The sequence below is a fragment of the Salmo salar genome, unplaced genomic scaffold, assembly GCF_905237065.1.
Source record: "Salmo salar unplaced genomic scaffold, Ssal_v3.1, whole genome shotgun sequence".
In the NCBI taxonomy this organism is placed as follows: domain Eukaryota; kingdom Metazoa; phylum Chordata; class Actinopteri; order Salmoniformes; family Salmonidae; genus Salmo; species Salmo salar.
The window spans coordinates 157,501-168,899 of NW_025549303.1; the positions used below are offsets into that span (position 1 = coordinate 157,501).

The 11,399-nt window shown below is 47.1% G+C and overlaps 1 protein-coding gene across 1 annotated transcript in view; it reads left to right on the forward strand.

Annotated features, from left to right (window-relative positions):
• LOC123736396 (calcium-binding mitochondrial carrier protein Aralar2) overlaps positions 1-2,467 on the forward strand; it is a 96,699-nt gene extending 94,232 nt beyond the window's left edge. Inside the window, exon 15 of the mRNA XM_045713178.1 lies at positions 2,291-2,467. Coding sequence (XP_045569134.1) covers positions 2,291-2,467 — 177 coding nt within the window. The remainder of the gene's footprint in view (positions 1-2,290) is intronic.
• Positions 2,468-11,399: the final 8,932 nt, after the last annotated feature.

Below are 11,399 nucleotides of genomic sequence, written 5' to 3' on the forward strand. Positions count from 1 at the left end.
TCCATGTATTTAAACAGGTTAGTCTCACCTCCATGTATTTAAACAGGTTAGTCTCACCTCCATGTATTTAAACAGGTCAGTCTCACCTCCATGTATTTAAACAGGTTAGTCTCACCTCCATGTATTTAAACAGGTCAGTCTCACCTCCATGTATTTAACAGGTCAGTCTCACCTCCATGTATTTAAACAGGTCAGTCTCACCTCCATGTATTTAAACAGGTCAGTCTCACCTCCATGTATTTAACAGGTCAGTCTCACCTCCATGTATTTAAACAGGTTAGTCTCACCTCCATGTATTTAAACAGGTCAGTCTCACCTCCATGTATTTAACAGGTCAGTCTCACCTCCATGTATTTAACAGGTCAGTCTCACCTCCATGTATTTAACAGGTCAGTCTCACCTCCATGTATTTAAACAGGTTAGTCTCACCTCCATGTATTTAAACAGGTTAGTCTCACCTCCATGTATTTAAACAGTACTAGGCCTGTACTGCCGTACTGTCTGTGTGCAATTGTGAACCAGGGCCTTGGCGATACTATCGTCAACTTTTCAGCACGCTGTCTGGCATGGCGGCCCTGACGGGGTGGGGAGGGCAGGGCAGGGCAGGGCAGGCAGGGCAGTCCAGGGCAGGGCAGGCAGTCCAGGGCAGGGCGGGCAGGGAGGGAGGGCAGGGCAGTCCAGGGCAGGGCAGGCAGGCAGGCAGGCAGGGCAGTCCAGGGCAGGGCAGGCAGTCCAGGGCAGGGCAGGGCAGGGCAGGCAGGGCAGGGCAGGGCAGGGCAGGGCAGGCAGGGCAGTCCAGGGCAGGGCAGGCAGTCCAGGGCAGGGGCGGGCAGGGGAGGGAGGGCAGGGCAGTCCAGGGCAGGGCAGGCAGGCAGGCAGGCAGGGCAGTCCAGGGCAGGGCAGGCAGTCCAGGGCAGGGCGGGCAGGGGAGGGAGGGCAGGGCAGTCCAGGGCAGGGCAGGCAGGCAGGCAGGGCAGTCCAGGGCAGGGCAGGCAGTCCAGGGCAGGGCACTCCAGGGCAGGGCAGGCAGGGCAGGGCAGGGCAGTCCAGGGCAGGCAGGGCAGGGCAGGGCAGTCCAGGGCAGGCAGGGCAGGGCAGGGGAGGGGAGGGGAGAAAGAAGCAAAGTGCTTGAGGAAAGAAGAGATACCATACAGTAAGGTATCTGTGTACGCTGTGGATGAGTGGTAGGATTAACCCCAGCAGTTAAATGAAGCCCGTTTAAAGAATAACTTTTCCTGGTCTGAGTCCCAAATGGCAGCCAATTCCCTGTATAGTGCCAATAGGGTGCCATTTGGGATTCAACCTTGGCTTTAAACTGCTCTGTTGAAGGGAGAGCCATCGTTTTCTCTTCCTCAACCTCACCTGGATGGCAGCCAAGGAGGGGAATAAGATGAAACGTAATCTGGTTGAAGATATGGGTTTCTTTACGGTGATGGACAGAGGCAATCTTCCTCCTCTTTTCCTGATCTCTCGTCTTTCACTCTCCACTCTCTCTCTCTCCCTCTTTCTCTCGCTTTCTCCCTATCCCGCTCCTTCTCTTTATCTCTCTTCCTATCCCTCTCCCTCCCTCTCTCTCTCTCCCTCTCCCTCCCTCTCTCTCTATCCCTCCCTCCCTTTCTCTCTATCCCTCTCCCTCCCTCTCTCTATCCCGCTCTCTCCCTCTCTCTCTATCTCTCTCTCTCGTCTCACATATATGAACTGGCAGCCAGATGGAGATGAGAAGTGAGGAGAGGTGATGAGTTGTAGTGTAGAGCCCAGAGTTTTCCCTGTCCAGGTCATATGGTCAGAGTACACTCCTGGCCCTAGTGATGTGTAAGATACCAGCTTTTCAAATAGAGGGACAGGAACAGAAACCAGTCTTAGACATTTTGGGGTTAGATTTTTCAGAACGAATACCACAAGCTATGCTATAAGAAATGATGTTCTGATGGGACTGGAAAAAGCTGTTGAAGGTAACATCTTTCCATTCCAGAAAACACTTGCATTTATTTTCCAGATCAGGATGTCAAAAGGATAAAGGGTTACAGTACTGTATGTGAGACCTCAGTCTTTTACAAAACTTCTTTGTATCCCTCCCCTCCCTCCCTCCCTCCCTCCCTCCCTCCCTCCCTCCCTCCCTCCCTCCCTCCCTCCCTCCCTCCCTCCCTCCCTCCCTCCCTTCTTGTCTCTCTCTTTCTGTTTTGACCCCTCCTTGTCTGGTGCCTCCCTTCTTGTTTCTCTGTCCTCCACATCTCTCACCCCCCCCCTTCCTCACCCATTGGTCTCTTCTTTCTCGCTACACCATCCACAGGGAGCCAAAGCCTGTTTCCTGCGAGACATCCCCTTCTCAGCCATCTACTTCCCCTGCTATGCTCACGTCAAGACCTACATGAGTGATGAGGATGGGAGGATCGGACCGGGCAAGCTGCTGTTTTCAGGGGCCATAGCAGGTAAGATACCATGCAACACTGTGGCTCAGAACCCTTAAAGTGTTCTTTGGTTGTCCTCATAGGAGAAAGCTTTGAATAACCCTTTTTAGTTGCAGGTCGAACTCTTTTAGTTCCAGGTAGAAACAGTTCTACCTTTTGGAACCTTTTTTCTAAGAGTTATTCTTTTCTCTCCCTGGTTTATTTTCTGTGTCTCTCTCAGTCTCTCTCAGTTTCTCTCTCTGTCTGTCTCTCTCTGTCTCTCTCTCTCTCAGCCTATACATTATACATTATACATTATACACACATCCAACCATATTGGTCATTGATGATCAGAAGATGACGATTCAGATAAAAATACAATACTGTTAAAATGTTGTCACTAGCACAAGCTTAATAAGGAACCATTCTTGAGGAAGCAGAAAACCAAGCGTGAGCATTCCTGGTGGGTGGTGAGCCACCACATGGAACTCGGCCCAGACCCAGACCCCAGCTCCATCCCTCTAACCTCCTTCCCTCCTAGCCTCTATCCCTCTATCTTGCCCCTCTCCATCCCTCCTTTCCTCCATTCCCCAGCCTCCACCCCTTTCTTTCCCCCATCCATCCCTCCATTCCCCATTCCTCTATCCCTCCCTCCCACCCTCCATCCATCCCTCCATTCCTCTATCCCTCCCTCCCTCCTTCCATCCCTCCATTCCCATTCCTCTATCCCTCCCTCCCTCCTTCCATCCCTCCATTCCCATTCCTCTATCCCTCCCAGCCTCCCGGCTCCAGGCCTAAGACCCCAGTAGCCACCGACGACCGCAGGCTCCATCGTGGTCGTCCCTAATTAGAGTGCTCAGCGATTGGCTGGAGGCTGGGGTTTGGAGCCCAAAGAGAGACCAACCGCCTGCCTGCCAACAGGGTTTCGATAGGATGGGAGACTTTCCTCTGCTAACATATAGGAACTGGCAGCCTGAGCTCTGTCCCAACTGCCACCCTGTGCCCTATATAGTGCCCTACTTTTGACCATGGCCAATAGTACTTTTGACTTTTTGGTCAAAAGTAGTGCACTATATAGGGAATAGGGTGCCTGTTGAGAGGCAGCCTGTGTGTTAGGAATGTTAAGAGTGAGGCGCTGAGGGAGGTTGAGGAGCTGTGTTGGCCATCAACAGATGTCACGATACTGACAACCCGGAGGAAAGACAGTTTTGATCCACAGTCTTCCAGGTCTCTGTCTCCTCTTCCTACTTAAAAATATGATCTGGAGCGAGTCTGTAGGTTGAATATTTTTATTTGAGTGGGTTTATCTTAAAGAAAACAGCGTATAAGAAGGCGAGTGCAGAAGCCAAGCCAGGGTGGTTTGGAACGTCAAAAGAAAAGGGTTAATATTTATTTTGAATCCTGAGGGATATGTCGGTCAGTGCTGTAGTTCTGCCATTCAGCGCTGACTGAGCAGCGATCATGGCGCTACAGTACATGGAAAAGTCATATAAATGTAAAAAGACATTCCTACTCCCAATCTCCCCCTTCGTCTTATTTTGGTAACTCCCTCGATCAGGTCCAGGAGCTAGTTTAGAAACCTGAAATGGAGTTTATGATTTTTCATTTGCTCATAGTATTTATCACTCCTTTCTACATTTATCAGCGGTTAAGCCTTTTTGGTAATTAACGCTTTACAGTCGGCTCAGGAAATGTAATTACACGCTCAGTTTGGGCGGCATTATATAGACCCCCTGATCCCTGATCCCAGAACACACTGCAGAGCTGGTCATCTCCCAGTTCCTCCTCCTCCTGTGCTCTCTCTCTCTCTCTCTCTGGCTGTAGAGGAATAGACTTTCTGAGGTAGCTTTGAGAGGGGAGATTTAAGACTGTGTTCCTGTGTTTTGAGGTGCTTCTCTGAGTCTCCTTAGCACTTTGAATGTGCTGTGAAACCAGTTGAGTTCTCCTCTCCCTCCTCTCTTCTCCCTTTCCCTCCTCTCCTCACCTCCCCTTTCCTCTCCCCTCCTCTCCTCCCCCCTTCACTACCCTCCTCTCCTCCCCCTTCCTCTCCACTCCTCTCCTCTCCTCTCCTCCCCTTTCCTCTCAACTCCTCTCCCCTCCTCTCCTCCCCCTTCACTACCCTCCTCTCCTCCCCCTTCCTCTCCACTCCTCTCCTCCCCCTCCTCTGCTCTCCCCTCCTGTCCTCTCATCTCCTGTCCTCACATGTGAAGGATATCAGTGCAGGTGGTCTTTCCAGTTCTGTCACATTTGCAGTGAGTGAGTTGATCAGTGGTTGAATTGAATGGCTCGTTTAGTTTGAAGACGTGTAGCCTGTGTGACTAGCTGGTGAAGAGGCCGGTGATGGTAATGACTGTGCGTGGTGGTCGAAAGCAGCCATTGATGATTGATGCCATTCATAGCTGAAGTGGCTGGAGAGGGCTGCCCGCATGGGGCCCCCAGTCACTGGCACGTGGGACGCTTTTGTGTGTCCATCTCATTACCTCGTATTGTCTGCCCGTTGCAGGAGAAAACCATGAACATTACATAGTAGAGCCAATGGAGTTTTCTAATGTATTTTTCTGATCGTACACAACTTTCTGTGGAAAGGATCAAGAGAGTAGTTCAACATATGACTGGTACTCATTCAGATGACCAAAGGCTCAAATGAAAGTAGGATACGATGATGTTTTGAAATAAGTCCAAACGTAGACAAGAGGAGTGAGATAAAAATCTCATTGAGAGTTCCAGTTTGTTTATTGGTCATACACATGATGTACACTACCCTTCAAAAGTTTGGGGTCACTTAGAAATGTCCGTGTTTTTGAAAGAAAAGCACACTTTTTGTCCATTAAAATAACATGAACTTGATCAGAAATACAGTGTAGACATTGTTAATGTTGTAAATGACTATTGTAGCTGGAAACGGCTGATTTTTAATGGAGTATCTACATAGGCCCATTATCAGCAACCATCACTCCTGTGTTGCAATGGCACGTTGTGTTAGCTAATCCAAGTTTATAATTTCTATCATAAAAGGCTAATTGATCATTAGAAAACCCTTTTTATGTTAGCACAGCTGAAAACTGTTGTTTGATTAAAGAAGCAATAAAACTGGCCTTCTTTAGACTAGTTGAGTATCTGGAGCATCATCATTTGCGGGTTTGGCCAGAAACAAAGGACTTTCTTCTGAAACTCGTCAGTCTATTCTTGTTCTGAGAAATGAAGGCTATTCCATGTGAGAAATTGCCAAGAACCTGAAGATCTCGTACAGCGCTGTGTACTGCTCCCTTCACAGAACAGCACAAACTGGCTATAACCAGAATAGAAAGAGGAGTGGGAGGCCCCGGTGAACAACTGAGCAAGAGGACAAGTACATTAGAGTGTAGTTTGAGAAACAGATGCCTCACAAGTCCTCAACTGGCAGCTTCATTAAACATTTACATTTACATTTAAGTCATTTAGCAGACGCTCTTATCCAGAGCGACTTACAAATTGGTGCATTCACCTTATGATATCCAGTGGAACAACCACTTTACAATAGTGCATCTAAATCTTTTAAGGGGGGGGGGTTAGAAGGATTACTTTATCCTATCCTAGGTATTCCTTAAAGAGGTGGGGTTTCAGGTGTCTCCGGAAGGTGGTGACTGACTCCGCTGTCCTGGCGTCGTGAGGGAGCTTGTTCCACCATTGGGGTGCCAGAGCAGCGAACAGTTTTGACTGGGCAGAGCGGGAACTGTGCTTCCTCAGAGGTAGGGGGGCCAGCAGGCCAGAGGTGGATGAACGCAGTGCCCTTGTTTGGGTGTAGGGCCTGATCAGAGCCTGAAGGTATGGAGGTGCCGTTCCCTTCACAGCTCCGTAGGCAATCACCATGGTCTTGTAGCGGATGCGAGCTTCAACTGGAAGCCAGTGGAGAAAGCGGAGGAGCGGGGTGACGTGAGAGAACTTGGGAAGGTTGAACACCAGACGGGCTGCGGAATTCTGGATGAGTTGTAGGGGTTTAATGGCACAGGCAGGGAGCCCAGCCAACAGCGAGTTGCAGTAATCCAGACGGGGAGATGACAAGTGCCTGGATTAGGACCTGCGCCGCTTCCTGTGTGAGGCAGGGTCGTACTCTGCGAATGTTGTAGAGCATGAACCTACAGGATCGGGTCACTGCCTTGATGTTAGTGGAGAACGACAGGGTGTTGTCCAGGATCACGCCAAGGTTCTTAGCACTCTGGGAGGAGGACACAAGGGAGTTGTCAACCGTGATGGCGAGATCATGGAACGGGCAGTCCTGGAACCCCGGGAGGAAGAGCAGCTCCATCTTGCCGAGGTTTAGCTTGAGCTGGTGATCTGTCATCCACACTGATATGTCTGACAGACATGCAGAGATGCGATTCGCCGCCTGGTTATCAGAAGGGGGAAAGGAGAAGATTAATTGTGTGTCGTCTGCATAGCAATGATAGGAAAGACCATGTGAAGATATGACAGAGCCAAGTGACTTGGTGTATAGCGAGAATAGGAGAGGGCCTAGAACAGAGCCCTGGGGGACACCAGTGGTGAGAGCGCATGGTGCGGGAGACAGATTCTCGCCACGCCACCTGGTAGGAGCGACCTGTCAGGTAGGGACGCAATCCAAGCGTGGGCCGCGCCGGAGATGCCCAACTCGGAGAGGGTGGAGAGGAGGATCTGATGGTTCACAGTATCAAAGGCAGCAGATAGGTCTAGAAGGATGAGAGCAGAGGAGAGAGAGTTAGCTTTAGCAGTGCGGAGAGCCTGCAATGAGATTAGTGGAAGAACAGCATCTAGTAAAGATGAGGTCAAGCGTATTGCCTGCCTTGTGAGTAGGGGGGAAGGTGAGAGGGTGAGGTCAAAAGAGGAGAGGAGTGGAAAGAAGGAGGCAGAGAGGAATGAGTCAAAGGTAGACGTGGGGAGATTAAAGTCACCCAGAACTGTGAGAGGTGAGCCATCCTCAGGAAAGGAACTTATCAAGGCGTCAAGCTCATTGATGAACTCTCCAAGGGAACCTGGAGGGCGATAAATGATAAGGATGTTAAGCTTGAAAGGGCTGGTAACTGTGACAGCATGGAATTCAAATGAGGAGATAGACAGATGGGTCAGGGAGAAAGAGAGAATGTCCACTTGGGAGAGATGAGGATTCCAGTGCCACCACCCCGCTGGCTCGATGCTCTAGGGGTATGCGAGAACACGTGGGCAGACGAAGAGAGAGCAGTAGGAGTAGCAGTGTTATCTGTGGTAATCCATGTTTCCGTCAGCGCCAGAAAGTCTAGGGACTGGAGGGTAGCATAGGCTGAGATGAACTCAGCCTTGTTGGCTGCAGACCGGCAGTTCCAGAGGCTGCCGGAGACCTGGAACTCCACGTGGGTCGTGGCGCTGGGACCACCAGGTTAGAGTGGCAGCGGCCACGCGGTGTGAAGCGTTTGTATGGCCTGTACAGAGAGGAGAGAACAGGGATAGACAGACACATAGTTGACAAGCTACAGAAGTGTTGTTTCTTGTATTATTGTCTCTTGTGTCTTTAGAGAACTGTTTCACTTTGATATCCTTTTTCTTCTGTCCTGATTTTCTCTTTCTTTTCTTCTGTTAACTAGATATTCTTTGTTGTTCTTCGTTAGCTAGCTAGCTTCTTCCAAAAGAGTCCCTAGCAACTGCTTAGCAACTGGTAAACAATTCAGCTAGCTAAGATAACTACAATTTTATGAAAAATAGTTATTTTTCAAAAGCCTATCTTCTTTGTTTGTTGCTTGTTTTTTCTCCTATTCAGTCTTGCAGTTTTCTTTTGCTTTTTTTCCGATGTACTTCACTCTAAAAACCATGTCAATTTCAATATTTGTAGGAGCTCATTTTTTCAGCTGCTGCTGCTCAAATTGGAGTTCCGGAACTGAAGAATTAAATAGTTTTAATGGTCGTCGTATGTAGTAGACCAAGGCGCAGCGGGTTGAGTGCTCATATTTACTTTTATTGAACACTTAAATAATAAAACAAGAAAACGAACGACAAACAGTCTTGCAGGCTAAACACAGCAGTGCAAAAACAACTTCCCACAAAACCCATTACAAAAAACACCCCTCTATATAGGACCTTCAATCAGAGGCAACGAAGAACAGCTGCCTCCAATTGAAGGTCAAACCAATAACCCTAAACATAGAACTAGAAAGACTAGACCAGAACATAGAAATATACTAACATAGAACATAACCAAAAACCCCGGAACACTCTAAACAAACACCCCTCTACATAAACACATAGCCCAACAAACGCCGAAACACTCTAAACAAATACCCCCTGCCATGTCCTGACCAAACTATAATAACAAATAACCCCTTTACTGGTCAGGACGTGACAATAGTACCCGCAAAACACCAGTCTCAACATCAACAGTGAGGAGGCGACTCCGTGATGCTGGCCTTCTAGGCAGAGTTCCTCTGTCCAGTGTCTGTGTTCTTTTGCCCATCTTAATATATGGCTTTTTCTTTGCAACATTTTTCAGCTGTGCTAACATAATTGCAAAAGGGTTTTCTAATGATCAATTTGCCTTTTAAAATGGTAAACTTGGATTAGCTAACACAACGTGCCATTGGAACAGAGGAGTGATGGTTGCTGATAATGGGCCTCTGTACACCTATGTAGATAGTCCATAAAAAAATCAGCCGTTTCCAGCTACAACAGTCATTTACAACATTAACAATGTCTACACTGTATTTCTGATCAATTTCATGTTATTTTAATGGACAAAAAAATGTGCTTTTCTTTCAAAAATAAGGACATTTCTAAGTGACCCCAAACTTTTGAACGGTAGTGTACATGGAGTACACAGTGCAATGGGTTAAAGTATGACCTTTGTATAACGGGTTAAAGTATGACCTTTGTATAATGGGTTAAAGTATGACCTTTGTATAACGGGTTCAAGTATGACCTTTGTATAACGGGTTCAAGTATGACCTTTGTATAAACCAACAGTAGAAACATATACATTCAGATTGAGCAGAAATAGTGATGCAGGATAACAGAACCGCTACATTCACAGACAGTAGTAACACTGATGCAGGATAACAGAACCACTCCATTCACAGACAGTAGTAACACTGATGCAGGATAACAGAACCACTACATTCACAGATAATACGGAGACTGATGCAGGATAACAGAACCACTCCATTCACAGACAGTAGTAACACTGATGCAGGATAACAGAACCACTACATTCACAGATAATCCGGAGACTGATGCAGGATAACAGAACCACTACATTCACAGATAATACGGAGACTGATGCAGGATAACAGAACCACTACATTCACAGACAATACAGAGATTGATGCAGGATAACAGAACCACTACATTCACAGACAATACAGAGACTGATGCAGGATAACAGAACCACTACATTCACAGACAGTACCAACACTGATGCAGGATAACAGAACCATTACATTCACAGACAGTACTAACACTGATGCAGGATAACAGAACCACTACATTCACAGACAATACAGAGACTGATGCAGGATAACAGAACCACTCCATTCACAGACTGTACCAACACTGATGCAGGATAACAGAACCACTACATTCACAGACAGTACTAACACTGATGCAGGATAACAGAACCACTACATTCACAGACAATACAGAGACTGATGCAGGATAACAGAACCACTCCATTCACAGACAGTACTAACACTGATACAGGATAACAGAACCACTACATTCACAGACAGTACTAACACTGATGCAGGATAACAGAACCACTACATTCACAGACAATATGGAGACTAATGCAGGATAACAGAACCACTACAATCACAGACAATACAGAGACTGATCCAGGATAACAGAACCACTACATTCAGAGACAGTACTAACACTGATGCAGGATAACAGAACCACTACATTCAGAGACAGTAGTAACACTGATGCAGGATAACAGAACCACTACATTCACAGACAGTACTAACACTGATGCAGGATAACAGAACCACTACATTCACAGACAGTACTAACACTGATGCAGGATAACAGAACCACTCCATTCAGAGACAGTACTAACACTGATGCAGGATAACAGAACCACTACATTCACAGACAATACAGAGACTAATGCAGGATAACAGAACCACTACATTCAGAGACAGTAGTAACACTGATGCAGGATAACAGAACCACTACATTCACAGACAGTACTAACACTGATGCAGGATAACAGAACCACTACATTCACAGACAGTAGTAACACTGATGCAGGATAACAGAACCACTACATTCACAGACAGTAGTAACACTGATGCAGGATAACAGAACCACTACATTCACAGACAGTACTAACACTGATGCAGGATAACAGAACCACTACATTCACAGACAATACGGAGACTAATGCAGGATAACAGAACCACTCCATTCACAGACTGTACCAACACTGATGCAGGATAACAGAACCACTACATTCACAGACAATACTAACACTGATGCAGGATAACAGAACCACTACATTCAGAGACAGTAGTAACACTGATGCAGGATAACAGAACCACTACATTCACAGACAGTACTAACACTGATGCAGGATAACAGAACCACTCCATTCAGATACAGTAGTAACACTGATGCAGGATAACAGAACCACTACATTCACAGACAGTACTAACACTGATGCAGGATAACAGAACCACTACATTCACAGACAGTACTAACACTGATGCAGGATAACAGAACCATTACATTCACAGACAGTACTAACACTGATGCAGGATAACAGAACCACTACATTCACAGACAATACAGAGACTGATGCAGGATAACAGAACCACTCCATTCACAGACTGTACCAACACTGATGCAGGATAACAGAACCACTACATTCACAGACAGTACTAACACTGATGCAGGATAACAGAACCACTACATTCACAGACAATACAGAGACTGATGCAGGATAACAGAACCACTCCATTCACAGACAGTACTAACACTGATACAGGATAACAGAACCACTACATTCGACAGACAGTACTAACACTGATGCAGGAT